Here is a 21,675-nt window from a genome sequence, read left to right on the forward strand (position 1 = left end):
CACTCTGTAAGCCGCTTTGCCTGTTTTTGCACTTTACAGAAATGGAATCATGCATCGGCTGCTCCTTCTGCTGGGCTGCGTTCACTGGCGCCTACGTTTGCGAGATCGGCCATGTTGTTCCAGGCAATCGTGGATGGTTCTCAACACTGTGTGCTGCCCCTGTGTGAATCTCTCACCTGTGTCTTGCTTCTTGCAGGAGAATAGAGCCCTCTGATGTCATTGTTCTCCACCCGTCAGGGTTGGTGGAAGGGGTACAGCTCCAGGACACTACCTGGGAGCTCCTGGCCTCTCCGGCCACTTCCTCCCCAGAAGGCTGCCTCCTCGAGAGCAGACCGCAAAGGCAGAGAGACTCTCACCTTGTTGCTCAAACCAGGCCTCTGGCCTGAGTGGCCCTCCTGGGGGACGTGGGGGAATGTGGATGCTGGCAGCAGCTGCACCTAGCTCCAAGGCTGGTTCTAGCAGGTGTGCAGAGAGATGGGTGTGAGGCAGGTGCAGGTGGACGGGTCAGCGTTCTGAGGGAAAGTGCTGCAATCTGGAATGTTCCCTCCCCTGCTCAGTGCTGGGTGGTACTGCCAGGGGAAGACAGACCAGAGCAAGATTGTCAGTGGGGGTGGGGCACAGGAGTCCCTATGGGGCAGGTCACAGGTCCTGGCTGGACGGCTCGTCTGGCTCCATCTTGGTGCCCTGGAACCTGCCCAGCACCAGCTGCCTCAATCTGGGGGCCCTCAAGTGGCCTCCCACATCGCGCCTGGGTTTAACTATGGTCTAACCACCAAGGAGCGGCCCCACTCACCTCCAACAGAAAGATGGGTAAGGGACAAGAAAGGACAGGTTTCAGAAAATGAAACACAGTTGTTCTAAGGGGGGGGGGGAATGCTTATTTTCGCAGAGAAATGAACCTAACAAGGGACCAATTTTTTTTTGGCGGGAGGGGACAGAATCTCACTCTGTTGCCTGGGCTAGAGTGCTGTGGCATCAGCCTAGCTCACAGCAACCTCAAACTCCTGGGCTCAAGCAATCCTCTTGCCTCAGCCTCCCAAGTAGCTGGGACTACAGGCACGCACCATCATGCATGGCTAATTTTTTCTATATATTTTTAGTTGGCCAATTAATTTCTTTGTATTTTTAGTAGAGATGGGGTCTCGATCTTGCTCAGGCTAGTTTCCTACTCCTGACCTTGAGCAATCCTCCGGGTCAGCCTCCCAGAGTGCTAGGATTACAGGTGTGAGCTACCTCGCCCAATATTTTATTTGTCATGTTTCAAAGTGTCAAAAATGTTGGGTTGGCCTAACATTTTTACAGGCTCACGCCTGTAACCCTAGCACTCTAGGAGGCCGAGGCGGGAGGATCGCTAAAGGTCAGGAGTTCAAAACCAGCCTGAGCAAGAGCGAGACCCTGTCTCTACTAAAAATAGAAAGAAATTACCTGGACAACTAAAAAATATATACATATATTTAAAAAATTAGCCAGGCATGGTGGCACATGCCTGTAGTTCTAGCTACTCAGGAGGCTGAGGCAAGAGGATTGCTTGAGCCCAGGAGTTAGAGGTTGCTGTGAGTTAGGCTGATGCCACGGCACTCTAGCCCAGGCAACAGAGCCAGACTCTGTCTCAGGAAAAAAAAAATGTTGGATAACACCAGTGTGAATGCTATGTGGGAAAGGCAGTCTCCTATCTTATTGATGGGAGCATAAACTGGAACAACCCTCATGGAGATGAACTTGGACATCTCAGAATTACAAATACATGTGCCCTGTGGTTCTGCAATTCTACTTCTAGGAGTTGATCCTACTTGGACACAGGTGAAATATTCTAGTGTTTGTAATCTAAGCAAAAGATGAGATGAAGGCAGCATCCACTTTGGATGTAAAAACTTACCAGTAAGGAATTGGTTGCACTATGGTGCCTTCATTTGCTGGAATACGATGTGGGAGGAGGAAGAGGACCGGAGCCCCAGTGTAAGGAAAGAAAGGGACACTCTTTGCAGTATTATTATTCTATTATTATCAAGGCTACAGTGAGCTGTGACCATACCACTGCATTCTAGCCTAGGCAACAGAAGGAGACTGTCCCTAAAAAAATAATAATAAATCACCAAGTTAAAAAGTGGGGAGTAGGGGAAGACACCTGAGCAAATAAGCTTCCATTTGTGCTAAAGAGAAAAATAAAGCAATATTTGCTTTTCTCTGCACGGACAGCTCCGGAAGGAAACACAGAAATGGGTAGCCTCAGGGAAAATTGAGCAACTGACAGGAATAGGAGACTTTTACTTTGTGAATTTCGAATTACGTGAATGTATTACATGTTCAAAAAATATTTTATAAAACACACATTGGGCAATTGGGGATTTATGGGGTGTGGTTCTATTCCATGACTCCAGGGGGGTACACAGGCATTTGTTTTACACCAGTTCAAGGTGTCCATTTATGTTTTATGTACTTTTCAGTAAATTTAAGAATTAAAAAAAAAGAACTAACAAAACTCATGGAGTGCTGCTGTGTGCCAGGGCGGGCGGGTCCCAGCCTCCCGGAGCCCCCAGGGCGATGGAACATTCCCAGACAGGTTCGCTGTGTCCCCCGAGAGGGGCAAACACGGGTGGGAGCAGAGCGCGGCCCCCTCAGCGTGGCGCGGCGCCAGGCTGGCCTGGCTGGCAGCGACTCCAGGTGCAAGGCTGCCCTGTCCGGGCCTTTCTCCGCAGCCGCAGCATCTCCTGTTTCCTGGGTGGCCTCCGCTCCATTGTTGGCCGAGTGGGTCAGGACCCGCTGCCTCCTGCATTATTGATGCGGTGCTTAAGGCGGATGCGGTGCTTAAGGCGGGAGCTCCGGGGGTGCAGTGAAGACAGCCTGTAGCCCCCGCCAGAGCAGAGCCCGGTGGCGCACTGCACAGAAGGCCGAGGGCACCCGCGGGCAGCCAGATCCCTGGGAAGAGGAGAGGACCCGGGTGTCAGGAAGCCACTCTTCTCTGGGCCGTCATGGGCCGGAAAAAGGGGAAAGCGCCCCCGCGCCATGCGAAGGCCGGGACGCCAGCCTCGGGGGAGCAGGAGTCTGGGTCGGCCAGCGCGGACGGCGAGCCCAGCAGGGAACACAGGCCCGGCCGTGACAAGGCCCGTGGGGTGGGACAGGACACGGAGCCCGCCGCCGCCGGGGGCCAGGGGACCGCTGGAGGCCGCATGAAACCCACCGCAGATAGGGACAGCCCGAGCAGACGGCCGAGGGCCGAGCGGCCAGCGGAGGCCCAGGAGGGGGAAGGCAGCACGCGGCAGGGACGCGGGTCCAAGGAGAGCCGTGAACCTGGGGACCGCTGTGGGGGGCGCCTGGAGCAGGGGAGCCTCCCCCAGGAGGAGGGGCGGACGGGCGAGCGCGGCCGCCGCAGGAAGAGAGGAAAAGGGCGGGGACCCTCGGCTCGGCGCGGCCACCACGCGACCAAGAGTCTGGATGGGGACACGTCGGGCGGCGACGGAGGCAGCTCCTGCCCGGACAGCGAAGCCCGCGAAGTCCAGGAGAGCAGCGGCCAGAACGGCGGGGCCCCGGAACTGCGGCCCAAGCCGGAGCCAACGGACACGGGCTCGGAATGGACCGACGCGGGGCCGGACTCAGCGCCGGAGCCCTGCGAGCTCCTGAGCACCGACGGCCTGAGCAGCGACGAGCCCTGCGAGCTCCTGAGCACCGACGGCCTGAGCAGCGACGAGCCCCCGGCTGAGCCCTGGAGCCCCGAGGGGTCGTCGGGGACAGGGCCCCAGAGAGCGAGTGCGGATTCCGCGACGGACACGGACTCCAGTCTGCGGGGGCCCGGGCCTGGACGGGGCCCACGTGCAGCACCGGGAACCCCGAGCCGGGCCCCTGAGGCCCAAAAGACGGAGCCCGGTGGAAGAGCCACGGCCCCCAGGCCTTCCGAGAGCACGCGGGCTCCTCGGGACACCGCGCCGGCCTGGGACGCTGGTGACATAGGAGCGCAGCGGGCCGTCGGGCCTGGAACAGCCGAGGCCTCCACGGCCCGGGCTCTGCGCCGCCGGGTCGGAAAGGTGGTGGGGAAGGTGCAAGTGGAGGCGGGCGAGCGCGCAGCCGCGGGGGAGGACGTGCCCGGGGACCCAGCGCCGACGGCCGCCCTCGTGGTGGCGCGCAGGCTCCGCGCGATGCCCCCGCCGGGCCCCACTCCCCAGGCCGCGGGTCCCCGCCGCGCCAGTCTCAAGGAGCGGCTCCTGCGGGTGGTGCGGGCACTGGGCCTCCTGCGGTGGCTGCGGCTGCGGCTAGGGCCGCGGGACCCCGACGGGCGGGGCGCGGGGCCGCGGGCGGACGCGGGGCGGGGCCGCGGGCCCGGACTGCGCCGCCGCCTAGCGTTGCGCCTGGCGGGCGTAGCAGGGCTGGGGGGACATCCCAAGGCTCTCCCTGGGGGCGGCTCGAGCCCCCCGCAGGCGCCGAAGAGCCCGGTCTCCGATGACCCTTCCGACCAGGAGGACCCGAGTCCAGATCTCAAGTTCGCCGTCGTGTTCCCCAGGATCCACAGGGCGGGGAGGGCGTCGAGCAGCCGGAGCTCTGGAGAAGCCTCCGCGGACGCCCCCGCAGGGGAGGGCCGCGTTTGGCCTCGTGCAGGGGCCGGGGGTGACGGTGAGGGGCGCGGAGCGAGTGGGGAAGGGGAGGCTGGGCCCCGCCGCGCCTCCATCCTCGCTCCGACTGCCCCCGACGGGCCCCCGCCCGAGAGCCGCTCCGGCAGTGAAGCGGAGCCCGAGCCCCTGGCAGCCGAGACCCCGGGGCACTGGGCGCAGGGCTCGGGCCCCCGCGAGGACGCTGGGCTTGGCACGGCCGCGCTGCTGCCCCAACTCGCCTTGGAGACCCGCCTGCAGCAGGAGAGGACTCCGGGCCCGGGCGGGGCCCTGGGAGAGCGGTGGGAGCCCGAGGACGAGGCCGAGGCGGCGCTGGAGAGGGGCCTGGAGCTGAGCCTCGGCCCCGGCCTGGAGGCGCTGCCTCTCCTCGGCTTGGAGGACACTGAGGACCTGGCCCGGCTGCGGTGAGCGGGCGCCCTTCCCATCCGCCATCGCTGGCTCGCGGTTCCTCGCATCCCACCCTGCCTCATCTTTACAGATTCTATAGACCCCAGTTGAGTCCTTGGAGGGGTTTTGCCCCGGCAGAGGCCGCCTGGCGGGAAGCGGCAGGAGAGGGTGGGTCAGGTGCACTTCCCCAGGCACAATCGGCACAAGGCTTCCTCTGGGACAGTGCCTGGTCCTGCTTGTCCTTACCAGCCCAGTCCCCCTTGTAGCTAAGGCTCCGGGAGGTTGGTGGCAGAGCTAGCCCACAGCCTCCTCCTCCCCCAACTCCTCCCTGCTGTCCCCACAGGCTGGTGTGTGACAGCTCCGTGCTGCTGTGCCTCAAGAAGAGGTTTCACCTGGGCCGCATCTATGTATGGGGGCTGCAGGCAGGGGCTGGTGGGCTGGGATTGCCTTTCCCCTGGGGACAGGGTTCCCCAGCACCCCTGGCAATTTCCCTCCCTCTTCCTCTCTGGGCTGGGTGGTGAACCCTCTCTGGGACCCTCTCAGGGGGACTGGAGGGTGGGCTGGGGTGCCTTGGAGCCCCTGCTCCCTCCACACTCTGACGAGAGCTTCTGCTTTCTTCCCCAGACCTTTGGGGGGCCCCTCCTGCTCTCTCTGAACCCCCACCAGCCCTCGCCTCTCTTCTCACCTGAGGTCCTGGCCAGCTACCACCCCAGCAAGGCCCCCAACAACACCCCGTATGTGCCTTTGCCCCGCTGAGTCTCTGCTCACCTCCCAGGTGGCCAGGCCCCAGTGTGTCCCATTGGCTGAAGTCCTTGGGCCTATGGGCATGTCCTGCTGCACCTAAGAGGGCCCCAGGTGCCCATCTCTGACAACTTTCTCGTCTCCTCCTGCCCTCCTCCCCCAGACACATCTTTGCTGTCGTGGCATCAGCCTACAGCCTGTCTCAGAGCACTGGGCAGGACCCCTGCATTCTCCTGGGGTGAGTGGTGGCTGCCCTGCTTGGCCGAAGGCTGGTGGGTCGGGGCATGAGGTCTGTACTTGAACCTGCTGGTCTGGTCCGTGGCTGGGCTGCAGCTCTGGACTTTGTTAGCGCCGTGCTCCTGGCTGAAGTTGTCACATGTGCCCCTGGAATGTGGCATCTTGGGCAATTTTTTGTTTGGTCTCCATGCCCGGCGTCTATGTGCATTGCCGGGGGTCTCCCCCAGGGTAGGTGTCACTTCCAGGTAGCACATCCCCGCTTGCCAGGCTCAGTGGAGTGGTCCTGCATGCCCCTACTGGAGACCCGACCGCCCTCCACCCCGTCCTCAGCCCCTCCCTCCCGCAGTGGGCACAGCGGCTCAGGGAAGACAGAAGCCGCCAAAAGGATTGTGCAGTTCCTTAGCAGCCTGGAGCAGGAGCAGACAAGGGACAGGGGGTGTCAGGTGAGGGTCAGGCTGGAGGCTCATGGACCGAGTTGGCTGCCTGTCTTCTTCTGGGGGGCAGCTGGCCATTTCCCACCCCGAGATCCAAGAGGGACCATCTTTGTCCTTTGGCCAGTGGGGGAGGGTGGTTTTCAGGCCTCCGGCATCTTGTGGGGTTAGCCCCAGGCATTGCCTCTTCTGATGGGACTGACTCCCCCGGGGACCCAGCCCAGCCAGCAGAGGCGTGGGGTACCCTCAGCTGGGGCGCCTGGCAGTGGTACCACTGCTGTCCCAGGGACACTTGACTCCCCACCCCCACCCCGCCCCACGCAGCTGGATGACGTGCTGCGCATACTCAGCAGCTTTGGCCACGCCAAGACCGTCCTCAACGCCAACGCCAGTCGCTTCGGCCAGGTCGTGTGCCTCTGCCTGCAGCAGTGAGTGACGGGCCAGCTGGGCACGGGGGCACCCGTGATCAGTGACCCTTACTGGGAACCTGAGGCTGCTGCCCTTGGGTCTACCCCTGGTGGGGCCCACAGCACGCGCCCTGTCTCCTGTGCCCACAGTGGGGTCATCGTGGGAGCCTCCGTGTCACATTATCTGCTTGAGACCTCGAGGGTAGTGTTTCAGGTAAGGGACACCCTGCTGCCCACCCCTTCCCAGCTCCTAGGGTGGGAAAGACAGAGGGGCCACTGCAGACCCCTAAGCCCCAGGCCGGTGTGCCCCCAAGCCAGTCCTCCTCCCCAAGGCCCAGGCCGAGCGGAGCTTCCATGTGTTTTACGAGCTGCTGGCGGGGCTGGAGCCCATGGAGCGCGAGCAGCTCTCCCTGCAGGGACCAGAGACCTACTACTACCTCAACCAGGTGACACAGCCCTCGTGGTGCCGGAGAGAGGGCCTGCCCAGAGGAGGGTCTCTGCCCTGGGCTTGAGGAGGAGCGGAATAGAGGGAGGCTGCGAGGTGGCCGGGGCCTGACCCCCGCCATGCTGTGGCCCGCAGGGCCAGGCCTGCAGGCTCCAAGGCAAGGAGGATGCCCAGGACTTCACAGAGCTGACCAAGGCCCTGCAGGTGCTGGGCTTGTGCCCCGAGGAGTTGACCACAGTCTGGGCCGTGCTGGCCACCATCCTGCAGCTGGGCAACATCTGCTTCTCCTCTTCCGAGGTGGGCTCCCTGTGGGCAGGGGCAGTAGGGGCACAGGGTCAGGGGTGGCTTCTTTGCATAATCAGGGCAATGATGATGGCGCCAAATGTTTGTTTGTATATAAGGGACTACAGAGCCCTGGCTGTCCTGGGGAGGAGGCAGACTCCTATTATACAGATGAGAAAACTGAGGCCAGGAGGGTCTGCATCTTTCCCAGTGACGCTGCCACCCTAGGAAGACCACCCGGCATTAAATGAGCAGCTGTTATGTGCACAGTACTGTGTAAATCACTTCACGTTTGTTTTCTAATTTGGCTTTCACAAGGACACCACCGTGACATAAGGGTTACTGTTTCCCCCTTGACAAGCAGTGGGGGCTTAGGGAAAGGGACTGGCCAGATGGTCCAGCCCATCAGGACTCGCACCCAGGGCCCTCAGACCCAGAGCCTCGCTCATAGCAGCCCAGATCTCCCCATGTGCTGTTGTCCCTTTGGGTGACAGGGCAGCTTTCCGAGCAAAACAAGGCCCTGCTCCTGCCCTGGGGGATGTGTCCGTTGCTCGAGCAGAGCTGTCCCTGTTCCTCCCTTCTCTGTCCAGCACGAGTCCCAGGAGGTGGCTGCTGTGTCCAGCTGGGCTGAGATCCACGCAGCAGCCCGGCTGCTGCAGGTGCCACCAGAGCGCCTGGAGAGGGCTGTCACCCGGAGGATTGTGGTGAGCCCAGGGTTCCTGGGCAGGGGCCCAAGCTGGCTCCCGCTGAGGGCCACAGGCCTGACGCACCACCTGCACCTCCTCTGCCCTCCAGGAGACGCCCTATGGCCAGGTCTCGCGATCCTTGCCTGTGGAAAGCGCCATCGACGCCAGGTGGCCCTGGGGACGGGAGAGAGCCAGAGCCGGGCCAGGTGCTCCGCTCCACCTGGCTCACTCCCCGTGCCCACAGGGATGCCCTGGCCAAGGCCCTGTACTCGCGACTCTTCAGCTGGCTTCTGACGAGGATCAACGCACGGCTGGCACCCCCTGGGGAGGGAGGCAGCGTGGGCACCGTCACTGTCGTGGATGCCTTTGGTTTTGAGGTCACTACTTGGGGTGGGCCCAGGACGGAGGGGGTTGCCTTTCTCGTTCATTCCTGGGACCCGGCTGCTCCAGCTCTCGCTGGGGGGCTCTCGTGGGGTGCTGGCCTGCCTGGCACTGTGCCTTCTGTGGCTCCTGCATGTGCTGGGCGACTGCTGGCTGTGTGCCAGGGCGCGGGGCCCCCGCTGCGCGTCCAGCGTCCCGCTGGGGAGTGAGGCTGGCGGGGAACCCCGGGGTTCTCACTTCCACTCGCCTGCAGCCGCACGTTGCTGCGAGCAGGTTCCTGCCACAGCCTTGTTCTCTTGCATGGCCTCCGCTGCCTTCTCTGGGCCAGCCTGGGCTGTGAGCGCTCCTGGCGTCTCTGGGAGGGGCTGGAGCCCACTGCAAGCCCCAGCACCAGCCCGAGCTGTCCTTAGCACAGCAGCTGAGAGCAGGGCTCTGGAGCAGTCCTGCCACTTGCTAGCTGTGTGACTTCAGGCAAGTTAATCATCCTCTCTGAGCTCTGACGTTCCCATCTGTAAAGTAGAAATCATATCAGGACCCAACTCGTGGATTGCAGAGGCTTAAAGCAGATGGCCCCTGAGAGAGCTGCGTGCTCCGTAGGTGCAGCCATTCTGCTCTGCTCTGCCCGGTCCTGGCATTGCCTTTGCAGAGTCCTGTCCTGCCTGGCTTTGCAGGGACTCACAGGAGCTCCAAAGGCAGTGGAGGCCCCGGGATGGGCCCGCCTGCAGCCTCCCCTGCCACATGCCAAGAGCGGAGGGAAGAGGGGAGCCCCCCCAAATTGCTCTGAGTTGTCACAAGTTCTGCACCGCTTCCTAGAAGATCTTGCCCCTCAGGGCAGCCAGAAGGGGGCTGGCAGGAGAGGAGGTGGCCCCTGGCCTCGGTCCCTGGATAGGGACCGAGCAGCTGTTTACTGCCGCCTGCTCTGTCCTGCTGCGCACAGTGTGTCCTTGGTGACCATCCGCTCCCCGAGGAGGGCGGTGACCGTGGTGTGGGCATGTGCGTGTGCACTTGTGTGTGTGTGTGCGTCGGGGGGGGGGGGAGGGTGTGCGAAGCTGTGTGAAGCAGGGGCTCTGCCGGGCTCTCAGCAGAGTGTGGAGACAGCACAGAGGATGCTGGAAGCTTCTTGGAGGCAGCAGCCTGGACTCTGCATGTGATGTGGGATCTGATGCCAGCGAGCTAGGCAGTAGGAAGAGGCGCCCTCCAGACCGCAGGGAGGCCGAGACCAGAGGCCTGATGCTGCAGCAGAGGGCAGGGGCGTGGGAGGCTAGAGGGACGCCTGCGTGTGGCTGTGCCAGCGCCTTGGGACTTGACCCTGCGGGGGCAGCATCTGCCCCGAGCATCTGCCCCAAGCACCACTCCTCCCCGCGCCTGGACAGAATGGGGCAGCCCCTGGGGGAAGGGGAGAAGGGCACGGGCCTGTGCGCCCACCTCACTGCCACCTGCTCCCAGGCACTGCGGGTGAACGGCCTGGAGCAACTGTGCAACAACCTCGCCAGCGAGCGCCTGCAGCTCTTCTGCGGCCGGGTGCTGCTGGCCCAGGAGGAGGTATGACGGCGGCACCGCAGGGCAGAGGCCACCTGGGCAAAGAGGGGTAGTGAGCCGAGAGCTCCGCCCTGGGGGCCCCTTGCTAGGGGGTGTCTCCGTCCTTTTGAGACGCCTCAGTTTGCTCATCCATGAGATGGGAGGGTCATCCCTGCTCCAGCTCGGTGAGGCCCCCGCAGATGTGGACAGGCTCTGTAAATGACCGTGCTGGCTGTCCCCAGGAGGAGTGTCAGCGGGAGCTGCTGTCCTGGGTGCCCGTCCCTGAGCCTCCAAGGGTGTCCTGCCTGGACCTCCTGGCAGACCAGCCCCACAGCCTCCTGAGTATCCTGGACGCACAGACAGAGCTGTCCCAGGTGAGGCCCAGGACAGTGGCCCCAGTGTTGCGGACAAGGAGTGGGGACCCTGGGTGGCCAGGCCATAGCCAGCAGGGCCTGCTGGGGGGACAACAGCATTATGGGGTCCAAACATCCTGCCTGCAGCCCCTCAGCACAGCCTGGGAAGCCAAGGGGAAGAGGCCTGGGCTCAAGCTTTGTCTCTGGGTGGTCTTGATCAAGACACCTGGCCTCTGGGGTCGCCCACGTCCTTGCTGCAGAAGGGGGACAGTAGTGCCCGATAGGCTATGAGGTAGGTACTGCACAGGGCTCATGAAGGGCTTTTGCATGTGCCTTCCGATTGTGGCCAGATGTCACTGCGGTCTCTGATGGGTAGGGAACAAACCTCAGGGCCATGGTACACCCATTCCACAAACACTTCCTGACCGCCCCCTACCTGCCCCGACTTACATAGCTCCTCTTGCTCTTCAGCCTCATCCCTACTGCCTATTTTATTTTGTGTTTATTTATTTATTCTTTGAGATAGGGTCTCACTATGTTTCCCAGGCTGGAGGGCAGCGGCTGTTCACAGGTGTGATTGTAGCTCACTGCAGCCTTTGACTGCTGGGCTCAAGCGATCCTTCCACCCAAGTAGCTGGCACTGCGGGTGTGGGCACCACCTTGCCTGGCCCCTGCTCTATTGGGACTGTGCCTGTACGCTGTGCAGCACACGGTGCAGGATGCTCACACCTGTAGTCCCAGGACTTTGGGATGCTAAAGCAGGGGGAGCACTTGAGTCCAAAAGTTCTTACAGATGAGTCCAGACAGCGAAAAATAAAAAATAAATAAAAAACAAAACAAAAAACCAAAAAAGTTCAAGACCAGTCTGGGCAACATGGCAAGACTCCATCTCTAAAAACCAAAATTAGTTAGGTATGTGATCAGACCACTGCACTCCAGCCTGGGCAACAGAGTGAGACCCTGTCTCAAAAAAAAAAAAAAAAATTTAGGCCAGGCGTGGTGGCTCACACCTGTAATCCTAGCACTCTGGGAGGCCGAGGCGGGAGGATCACTCAAGGGCAGGAGTTCAAAACCAGCCTGAGCAAGAGCGAGACCCCGTCTCTACTATAAATAAAAAGAAATTAATTGGCCAACTAATATATATAGAAAAGATCAGCCAGGCATGGTGGTACATGCCTGTAGTCCCAGCTACTCGGGATGCTGAGGCAGAAGGATTGCTTCAGCCCAGGAGTTTGAGGTTGCTGTGAACTAGGCTGACGCCATGGCACTCACTCTAGCCTGGGCAACAAAGCAAGACTCTGTCTCAAAAAAAAAAAAAAAATAGTAAAGTCATTGAGAGTGTGCCCTTTATAAAGACTCGAATATGGAGTGATTCTTCCTGTCTGAGGAAGAAGTTTGGGGACCTCCCCTACACACAGTATATGTGGAACTTGGGGTCCCAGGGAGGGAGCACCGTCCAGGCAGGGGAACAGCATGTGCAAAGGCCCGAGGGAAGCACATCTGTCCCTCTTATCAGGCCACAGACCACACCTTCCTCCAGAAGTGCCACTATCACCATGGCGAGCACCCGAGCTATGCCAAGCCCCAGCTGCCCTTGCCGATCTTCACCGTGCGGCACTATGCCGGGACTGTCACCTACCAGGTATCTGGCCCCGGGGACAGACTTAGGCAGTGCGAGTCATCCAGCAGCTGAGAGGAGTGGGTGAGGGGAGGCCCCTGGCAGGGCTTGGCCATCTGTCCACACCTGGGCCATTGGCCCACCCAGTTGTGGGCAGGATTTACTGAGTTCTGGTGTGAATTGTGGGGTGGCAGAGTGGAAGCCTCGGGACCCTCCAGACAGAAGAGGGCAGAGCACGAGCACGGGCCTGGGTCTGAGAGCCTAGACAGTTCTCTTTGCCCTCTGAGCCTCCATTTCCTCATCTGTAAAATGGGCATGGAAATCTGTCCCACGGCATTGTCACGAGGGTTAAGTGCAATTACACAGCGATGGCCTGGCAGGTGCCTGGCACATAGTAGCTGCTCCCTGAGTGGACTTTCCTTTCCCCCCTCCTGACTCCCAGGCCTACCAGGGAGATTGCACACCAACCCCAAGAGGGGAGGGGGCAGGTGTCAAGGGAAGGACGGTGTGACTGGTTTGAGGTAGGGAGTCAGGTATGGCTGCCTGGAGGAGGTGGCACACTCTGATTGTAGAAGAAAAAAATGCAAACTACCCAGGAGTCCCCCAAAAAGGAAATACAAGCAGTTGGAATAAAGAAAACTCCCCTGCCTCCTCACACCTACCCCATCCCCCCACCCCCTACCTCCGCTCTCCTGCCCCCATCCCTACCTCCCCCGTGGCCTCTCGTAGGTTCACAAGTTTTTAAATACAAACCGGGATCACCTGGACCCTGCCGTGGTGGAAACGCTTGGCCAGAGCCAGCTCCAGGTGCCCTGCCTGCCCTCCCGGTGCTCACCCCTCCTCGCCGTCCCTCCATTCTGTCCTCCCCTCGGCACTCTCGCCCGCCCCAGGGGCTGGCCCAGAGGTGAGCTCAGCCCCCTGGCCCGCAGCTGGTGGGCGCCCTGTTCCAGGAGGCAGGGCCAGAGGCCCGGGGAGGCCGAGGCAGACCCACGCTGGCCGCCCGCTTCCAGCAGGCCCTGGGGGACCTCGTAGCCCGGCTGGGCAGGTGAGAGCAGCGTCCCCCACGGCAGACCCCGCGGGAGTTGGGTGGGGTGCTGGCCTGTGCCCAAACGACCCCTCTTCACCCCTCAGGAGCCGCATCTACGTCATCCAGTGCCTGAGCCCCAACCCCGGGAAGGTGAGCCCCAGGCGACTGCGCCTCCCGCCCCAGCCCTGGCCCCGCGGCTCCAGCTTCCTCCTCCCTGTCTCATGCCACAGCTCCCAGGCTGCTTTGACGTGGGACATGTGGCAGAGCAGCTGCACCAGGCTGGCGTCCTGGAGGCCACAGGGGCCCGCAGTGCGAACTTCCCCGTGCGTGTGCCCTTCGGGGCCTTCCTGGCCAGGTAGGGCCCATTTCGGGGCAGGACTGACAAGGAAGCCCCTGGAGTGATGGCCCTGGAGGGGGGGTGGTGTCCTTCCAGGTGGCGATGGGATGGGGCCTGGCACCCGACCTCCCTTCCCTTCCCCTCCCTCCTCTCTCTTCCTCTCTCCCTCACCTCTCCTTCACTCTCACCACCCCTCCCTCCATGCAGTCCTCCTCCTCCTCCATGGCAAACCCCTCCTGTGCTCCTGCCTGGGGCCCAGAGCTGAGGTGGGGGTGCCTTGGCCCTGGGCGGGGCCCAGCCGGTGGGTGCTCAGGGGGTAGTGGCTGGAGGGAGGACAGGGGGGAGCAGAGCCTCCGAGATGGGATGGAGGGGTGGCCTCGTGGAGCCAGGCAGGGCAGCATCCGTGCAGGTGAGGATGGGGGTGGCCATGGCCCGCCAGGAGGCAGCTCTGTTCCAGGAGTTCAGAAACATCTAGAAAAGCCATTTTATTGTTTTCCTGTTTGGCCTTGGCCACTGACTGGATGGCCCCTTTGGGAACCCTCTGAAGGGCTGGAGTTTGCGCCGGGGACAGGGGCCGGGGATGGGGGACTGGGTTCTCCTCGTCCAGGGCCAGCTGAGCTGGGCTGGCAGCACCCGGGCGGAGGCTGATGAGCCATCCCTAATGCTCCGTGGCCTCCTGTGGCCACCGAACGTGCAGGGTGCTTGGTTCAGGCTGTCGAGCGTCCATTGCGCCAACTTGGGACAGTGAAACCGCACTAAACACTCCTCCACCCCCCTCCCTCCACAAACTCGTCTCGAGCCCCACTGTGCCGTGGGGCAGGCACTGAGGACAGAGTGGCCATGAGACCGAAGCCTCGGGACCACACTCCTGTTGCTCCCCAGCTCCCTCAGCGCCCCGCGTTCCCGGTCCCCGCTGACCTGGGGGAGAGCAGAGGCCCGGCGTCCTGCCACGTCTCTGTGCCCCCCCTTCCGCACCTGGCACATAGCAGCGGAGGCTCCCCAAATTGTTGAATGGCCTAGAAACTGAGTCATACCGAGGGGCTTGTGGCGTCAAACTAAAGTGAAAAGAGGCCTCTCTGTTCCGGCCTTGGCTCTCCGTGCTTGGGGCAGGTTCCGGGCCCTGGGGACCGCGGGGCCGGAAGACCCCTCTGACCGGGAGAGGTGTGGCACCATCTTGAGCCAGGCGCTGGGGGCCGAATCCCTGTTCTATCACCTCGGAGCCACCAAGGTGGGTGTGCGTGCCCGTGTGTGCGGGGGCGGCACCCGTGGGAAGGAGCGGGCTCGTATTCTGGGACAAACGGGGACAGGCGCGGCATTGCGTGGTCCTTCCTGGTTGGAGATGGAGAGGGGCTGGGCAGCAGGCTGTCCCAGGCACCCCAGAAGGACAGGTTGTCTGGCAGGAGGGAGGAGGCTGGGGCCTGAGGAGGACAGCAGGTGCCCAGCCCTGCGCCTGCCCGCAGCCTGCACCTCTGCCCGCAGGTCCTGCTGCAGGAGCAGGGCTGGCAGCGGCTGGAGCAGCTCCGGGCCCAGCGCTGCTCCCAGGCCCTGCTCACCCTGCACCGCGGCCTCTACTCCTGCATCTCCCGCCAGCGCCGCCGCCTCCTGCCCCGGATGCAGGCTCGTGTGCGTGGGCTCCAGGCCAGGTCTGCAGGCGCTGCAGCCATGGCTGCAGAGGGTGGGGTGCGGCCGTGGGCTCCTCAAGGTGGCGGGGCAGGCTGGGGAGACGTGGGTCTGGAGGCAAGTCCACCTGCCCCCTGCCCGCCCATCAGCACTTGCCTCCCCTTGATGGCATTCCCTCTCAGACCCACCAAGTCTCTGCTTGAATGCCCCCAGTCACGAGAAGCTCGTTACCTGTGGAGGCCACCTGAACTGCCATCCTAATGCTTTTTTGTTTGTTTGTTTGTTTTTGAGACAGAGTCTCACTTCATTGCCCAGGCTAGAGTGAGTGCTGTGGTGTCAGCCTAGCTCACAGCAACCTCAAACTCCTGGGTTCAGGCGATCCTCCTGCCTCAGCCTCCCTAGTAGCTGGGACTACAGGCATGTGCCACCATGCCCAGCTAGTTTTTTCTATATATATTAGTTGGCCAATTAATTTCTTTCTATTTATAATAGAGACAGGGTCTCCCTCTTGCTCAGGCTGGTTTCGAACTCCTGACCTCGAGCAATCCTCCCGCCTCGGCCTCCCAGAGTGCTAGGATTACAGGCGTGAGCCACCGCGCCCGGCCCATCCTAATGCTTTGATCGTTCTCTTTTCCACTCTGCTCTCCACTCTGCAGCAAGAGCAATCTTTTCAGGGCATGAATCGAGTGTGTACGGCCTGCCTACCTCTCTGGGCCCCACGTCGGCCAGACTTTTCCACTCCAGTGACTTTGCACTTCTTCGTCTTATAACGCTACCCTCCCCTTCTCACCTCATTGTCTGCCTGTCGTCCTCACAGTCCGTCTTCTCTCATCCCTGCAGCAGCTACGGTCTGGCCATCCGCCCCGTCTACCCTGGCCAGACACTGGTGACACGGGGCGGCCAACACTGGTGACACGGGGCTGGAGGCAGCAGGGCTGGGGCCTCCCGGGCTAGCTGGGGAGTCAGATTCAGAGGGTGAAGCAGCCACTGGACACCCCAAAGGGTAACTGGAGGGCTGAAGAGAAAGTGAAGCAGTGCCAGGGGGAGGGCGGCAGGGGAGACTCCAGAGCGGGGACAACCGTCACCTACCTGTGTCTGTTCCCAAAACTTTTTCATCATGGAAACAGAAACTCTGTGCCCATTAAGCAATAACTCCGGACTCCCCATCCCCCAGCCTCTGGCAACGTCCAGTCCCCGTCTTTATGACTTTGCCTGTTCCAGCTGTTTCCCATAAGTTGACTCACACGCTATTTCCTTTTATGACTGCTGCTGTCACCTAATGGTTTCCAAGTTCCTGCATGTTGTAGCACATATCAGAACTTCATCCTTTTCATGGCTGGATAGTGTCCCATCGTGTGGATACACCACGTTTTATTCCTCCGTTCATCCACCGACAGACATTTGAGTGGTCCCCGCCTTTCGACTAGTATGAATAATGCTGCCATGCATGCGGGTATACAAGTATCTGTTCTAGTCTCTGCAAATCTTTGGGGTTTATACCTAGGAGTGGGGCTGCTGGGTCGTACGGTAATTCTATGTTTAACTTTTTGAGGAGCTGCCAAACTGTTTTCCATTTTATATCCTACGAGCAATGTACAAGAGTTCCGGTTTCTCCGCGTCCTTGCCAATACGTGCCACTTTCCATTGCTAAAATTATAGCCATCCTCGTGGATGCGAAGCAGGATCTCATTAGGGTTTTGATTTGCATTTCTCTAATGACTGATATTGTCGGCATCCCTCCGTGCACTGCTTAGCCATGGGGCATCTTCTTGAGAGAAACGCTCTGTTTTTTTACTTGGGTTGTCGTTTTGCTGCTGAGTTGTAGGAGTTCCTTACACCTTCTGGGTATTAGCAAATAGGCTCTGTGGGCCGCCTGTTCACTCTCCTCATATGTGCCCTTTGATGCATAAAAGGTGTAGGTTTATTTTTAAACGTTTGTCCTGCTCAGGGCTCCTTTGAGGAGTCTGGTCTTCTCACATCTTGGAGTTCCTCAAAGATACTCCGTGTGCACTTTCGCCGTTCCAGGATCTCCTATTCCATGTTCAGTGATGCCACTTTTGAATTATAAGTTCTGCTTCTTAAATAATAACATGACAGACCCTGTCGTACACCCTTATATCTGCTAATTCCTTTCATCTTGTTATGGGGCAGGCATTACAATAATCCCAATTTTACAGATAATGAAAATAAATCTCAGGGAGCACAGAGAGGCACAGCAGTTTATCCGAGATCACAGTAACTAACTGGTGGGGGGTGACCTGACCCCAGGCAGTCCGGCTCCGGAGTGGGATCTTAGTGCCTGTGCTAACAGCCTGATTTCTGCTTTCACGTGTCCTGTTCCTCTCCTGCTGCTGCTGTTAGGCATCCAGGGCCCTCATGCCTCCAGAATCAGTTTTGGGTTTTTTGTTTGTTTGCTTTTTTGAGGGCCTCACTCTGTTGCCTGGGCTACAGTGCAGTGGTCTCATTATAGCTCACTGCAACCTCCAACTCCTGGGCTCAAGCGCTCCTCCTCCCTCAGCCTCCCAAGTAGAGGGAACTACAGGCGCAGCCACCACGATAATTTTTCTATTTTTTTGTAAAGATAGGGCAGAGGTAGAGTGGAGGGGGAGGGTTTCTCTATGTTCCTCAGGCTGGTCTCGAGCTTCTGACCTCAAGCGTTCTCCTGCCTTGGCCTCCCAAAGTGCTAGGATCATAGGTGTGGGCCACTGAGCCCGGTCCAGAGTCAGTTTTTACATGAATGTCTAGGCTTAGAGGATTCGGGCACCAGGCAGGAGATGCAAGTTTGGACTCTTCATCCCTGCCCGTCCCCCCCCCCCCCACGGCCTCCAGGAAGCGGTACCTGCGGCGGCGAGCAGCTCTGGGACAGCTGAACACCGTCCTGCTGCTGGCCCGGCCCCTGCTCTGGAGGCGGCAGAGGCTGCAGGTGCAGGGGTCGGGGCGGGGCGGGACTGGGGAAGCGGGCAGAAGCCAGGCAGCCTTGGCTGACCAAGTTGGCCAAATCCCGACGGTGCCCCTCCTCTAGGCTCAGCCTCAGGCCATCATGCGTTGGGCTCCTCCCTCTTCCCTACGTGTGGCTGGGGTCGCTTGGCCACTGGGAGGGTGCTGTCCTCCGTCATCCCTGCTGTCATCCCTGCTGGCTCCACCAGAGCCTGGTCTTCCCTTCCTGCCTGGGTTCCTCCCAATGCCCCCAGCCCACCCTTGGGTCCCTCTGCTCCTCTGTCTTGCCTGATGACTTCAACTAGAGAGCCATAAAGCAGCTCAAAGGTCAGTGCCCACGTGCTGCCCCCCTCCCTGGCCCGTCCCTGGCTGGACTTTGTCCCCTGGGACATTTCTTCCCTTCCTCCTGCCCTCTTGCTGGTGTCCTGGCAGACAGGCTGTGACTCCCGAGGTGCTGAGACTGGTGAGGCTCTGGAGGACCAGGGACAGGCGGAGGCCGATTGCCGCGCCAGGCAGCTGCCCCTCTGGCGCTGTTCTCCTGCCTTTGCTGGTGTCGGGGCCTCCGGGGGGCAGCTGAACTGTGCAGCAGGGGAGGTGCCCTTAGGGGACTCATGGTGACTCCCCACCAAAGGCCTCAGCTCTTCCTGTGTTTCCCCCAATAGCTTGGGCATTGGTGTGGCTGGCGTGGCGACGGGGCCTCGGGGACAGCACCAAGCAGCATGGTAGGTGGCCTGGAAGCGGGAGGAGTTCTACCCAGGGACGTGAGCCCACTGAGCCTGGCACGCCTTGGGGGCAGGGGTGCCAGAGGTGCCGCCATGGGTCCTGTCACTCAGGGATGGTCACTGAGTGCCTGAGAGCGGACTGGGGTGGCCTTGGCGCTCCAGTGCTCACGATGCCCTCTGAGGGCCCCTGGGGCTCCGGTTGAGTGTCCAGGGTCAGAATGCCCAGTCTTTGGAGGGATGTTTGTGATCCTGGGGCTCAGAAGGGACCCTGGGTCCCTGTGCCCGCTGCCTTGGTTCCTGGGTGAGTCCGTTCTCCCTGCCAGGAGCTGGGCAGCTTGGAGATCCCGGCCGAGCTGGCCGTCATGCTCAAGACAGCAGAAGGTGAGTCTCATTGGTGCTTCTTCCCGGGACCTCTTTCCCGGTCCCTTTTCTGTGTGGTGGGTTTGTCCCCTGCAGTCCAGGCCTCCCTGGGGTCACCGCCCAGCTCCCTGTAGTCAGGGGCTGGTCGCTGATGGTGAGGGGGGTGCCGGGACCAGTACCACACCTGGTATCTCTGGGCTGCTTCCCGATGTTGTTCGCAGGCCACCAAGACTCCCTGGCTGGGAGCATCACCGAGTCCATGCCCCCTGAAGTCCCTGCCCGGCCCAGCCTGAGCCTCCCGCCCGACATCGACCGGTTCCCGTTCTCCAGCTTTGTCTCCATCGGCTTCCAGGTGGGCCCCGGCCTCTCCCTGCCAGCCCCACCCGTCCCCGACATGGGCACCTGCCCGGAGAGGCCGCGCCTTTTCCCTCTTTCTCCGCTTTTCCTCCTCCCTCTCCGGTCACCTGGGCTCTGGATGCAGATGAATTGCTCTGAAACTGTCTGTTGAACCAAAACATCTCACCACGTACACGCTTAGATCTATGTTGCCACACCTTTATTATACCTGCGATATCGCCCTGCCGTGAAAGTCGTGTCGTTAGAGAATGTTTACATACAAGGGAAACCGTCCAGGCTCCAGTGTTCAATACAAAGGCAGGATTCAAAACTGCACGTATAATATGATCCTAATGTCGTTTAAAGTCAACAATAGAGTGTGTGTGCCAGGATGTCTATATCTATGCATAGAAAGTAAGATGAGGCCAGGTGCGGTGGCTCACACCTGTAATCCTAGCACTCTGGGAGGCCGAGGCGGGAGGATTGCTCGAGGTCAGGAGTTTGAAACCAGCCTGAGCAAGAGCGAGACCTGGTCTCTACTAAAAATAGAAAGAAATTAATTGGCCAACTAATATACATAGAAAAAATTAGCCGGGCATGGTGGCGCATGCCTGTAGTCCCAGCTCCTCGGGAGGCTGAGGCAGTAGGATCGCTTGAGCCCAGGAGTTTGAGGTTGCTGTGAGCTAGGCTGACGCCACAGCACTCACTCTAGCCTGGGCAGCAAAGCGAGACTCTGTCTCAAAAAATAAATAAATAAATAAAATAAAAAGTAAGATGAGAAAGAAAGAGACTTAGCTGGACGCAGTGGTGCACACCTGTCATCCCAGGTACTTGGGAGGCTGAGGCCAAAGGATCACTTGAGGCTAGGAGTTGAAGCCTAGGCAACATAGTGAGACCCTATCTCTATAAAAAATGAGAAAAAAAATTAGCTGGGCATGATGGTTTGCGCTTATGGTCCTAGCTGCTGGGGAGGATGAGGCCAGAGGATTGCTTGAACCCAGGAGTTGGAGACCAGCCTGGACAATATAGCAAGACCCTATCTCTAAAAAAAGATTGTTTTTTTAAAAAAAATTAGGCATATGCAGTGGCACACACCTGTAGTTCTAGCTACTTGGGAAGATGAGGTGGGAGGATTGCTTGAGCTCAGGAGTTCAAGGCTGCCATGAGCTGTATGATTGCACTACCACATTCCAGCCTGGGCAACAGAGCAAAACCATGTCTCTTAAAAAGAGGCTAAAATGTTAACTGTGATTATCTCTGGCAATGAAATCCTTTTCCATGTTTCCTGAGTTTTCTGCATGTGCAGGCACCAATTTTCTAATCAAAGAGCATTAAGATGCATTTCTGCAACGGCTTTCTGTGCAGCCCCCTCCCTCTCCCAGGCGGGTGCTCCCGTGGGGCTCCCCCAGGACTGTCCTCTAGCCAGCCCCTGCCCAGGCCCTGTGTCACCGTCCTTCCTTGCAGGAGCCATCCCTGCCCAGGCCAGGGCAGCCGCTGGCCAAGCCCCTGACCAGGCTGGATGGCGAGAACCCTCAGCACGCCCTGGACATCAACAAGGTGGTAAGTAGCTAGCTCATCGGAACGGGACAGGCGGGCCCTCGCAGGGACGGGATGGGCACGTGGCAGCCCTTCACGTGCCGCCCTCACAACGCTGCGCCGGCAGATACTGCGGCTCCTGGGGGACGGATCCCTGCAGACCTGGCAGAGGCAGACCATGGGAACCTACCTGGTGCGGCAGGGGCAGCGCCGGCCGGGGCTGCGGGACGAGCTCTTCAGCCAGCTCGTAGCCCAGCTCTGGCAGAACCCGGATGAGCAGCAGAGCCAGTGTGGCTGGGCCCTCATGGCCATCCTGCTCAGTGCCTTTCCCCCGATGCCAGCCCTGCAGAAGCCCCTGCTCAAGTAAGGGCCCTGGGGTGGGGACTCGGCGGGTGGGGCCGGCAGACCACCCCGCCTCCACAGCAGCCCTATGCTGTCCCCGCAGATTTGTGTCTGACCAGGCCCCCAGGGGCACGGCGGCGCTGTGCCAGCACAAGCTGCTGGGGGCCCTGGAGCAGTCGCAGCTGGCGCCCGGGACCGCTCGGGCCCACCCACCCACCCAGCTGGAGTGGATGGCCGGGTGGCGGCGTGGCCGCATGACGCTGGACGTCTTCACCTTCAACGGTGATGGCCGCCTCCTGCCGAGGCCTCCCCAGCCTGCCCCCTCGCCTCCCTGGACCCCTCCTCCCTCAGCCTTCCTGCTGCCCCCGCTTGCT

At 60.5% G+C, this 21,675-nt stretch overlaps 1 protein-coding gene across 1 annotated transcript in view; it reads left to right on the forward strand.

The window, feature by feature from the left end:
* Nucleotides 1-2,969: 2,969 nt before the first annotated feature.
* Nucleotides 2,970-21,675, forward strand: part of MYO15B (myosin XVB) — a 31,447-nt gene continuing 12,741 nt past the window's right edge. Inside the window, exons 1-30 of the mRNA XM_075993924.1 lie at nucleotides 2,970-4,243; nucleotides 4,289-5,002; nucleotides 5,329-5,392; nucleotides 5,610-5,719; nucleotides 5,890-5,964; nucleotides 6,310-6,406; nucleotides 6,719-6,822; nucleotides 6,952-7,015; nucleotides 7,134-7,247; nucleotides 7,382-7,543; nucleotides 8,119-8,232; nucleotides 8,324-8,382; nucleotides 8,459-8,591; nucleotides 10,042-10,137; nucleotides 10,356-10,487; nucleotides 11,983-12,108; nucleotides 12,814-12,891; nucleotides 13,014-13,129; nucleotides 13,216-13,261; nucleotides 13,342-13,466; nucleotides 14,559-14,676; nucleotides 14,928-15,091; nucleotides 17,898-17,991; nucleotides 18,313-18,468; nucleotides 18,668-18,727; nucleotides 19,051-19,108; nucleotides 19,309-19,439; nucleotides 20,888-20,983; nucleotides 21,087-21,322; nucleotides 21,405-21,583. Coding sequence (XP_075850039.1) covers nucleotides 2,970-4,243; nucleotides 4,289-5,002; nucleotides 5,329-5,392; nucleotides 5,610-5,719; nucleotides 5,890-5,964; nucleotides 6,310-6,406; nucleotides 6,719-6,822; nucleotides 6,952-7,015; nucleotides 7,134-7,247; nucleotides 7,382-7,543; nucleotides 8,119-8,232; nucleotides 8,324-8,382; nucleotides 8,459-8,591; nucleotides 10,042-10,137; nucleotides 10,356-10,487; nucleotides 11,983-12,108; nucleotides 12,814-12,891; nucleotides 13,014-13,129; nucleotides 13,216-13,261; nucleotides 13,342-13,466; nucleotides 14,559-14,676; nucleotides 14,928-15,091; nucleotides 17,898-17,991; nucleotides 18,313-18,468; nucleotides 18,668-18,727; nucleotides 19,051-19,108; nucleotides 19,309-19,439; nucleotides 20,888-20,983; nucleotides 21,087-21,322; nucleotides 21,405-21,583 — 5,095 coding nt within the window. The remainder of the gene's footprint in view (nucleotides 4,244-4,288; nucleotides 5,003-5,328; nucleotides 5,393-5,609; nucleotides 5,720-5,889; nucleotides 5,965-6,309; nucleotides 6,407-6,718; nucleotides 6,823-6,951; nucleotides 7,016-7,133; nucleotides 7,248-7,381; nucleotides 7,544-8,118; nucleotides 8,233-8,323; nucleotides 8,383-8,458; nucleotides 8,592-10,041; nucleotides 10,138-10,355; nucleotides 10,488-11,982; nucleotides 12,109-12,813; nucleotides 12,892-13,013; nucleotides 13,130-13,215; nucleotides 13,262-13,341; nucleotides 13,467-14,558; nucleotides 14,677-14,927; nucleotides 15,092-17,897; nucleotides 17,992-18,312; nucleotides 18,469-18,667; nucleotides 18,728-19,050; nucleotides 19,109-19,308; nucleotides 19,440-20,887; nucleotides 20,984-21,086; nucleotides 21,323-21,404; nucleotides 21,584-21,675) is intronic.

The sequence above is a fragment of the Microcebus murinus genome, chromosome 18, assembly GCF_040939455.1.
Source record: "Microcebus murinus isolate Inina chromosome 18, M.murinus_Inina_mat1.0, whole genome shotgun sequence".
NCBI lineage: Eukaryota > Metazoa > Chordata > Mammalia > Primates > Cheirogaleidae > Microcebus > Microcebus murinus.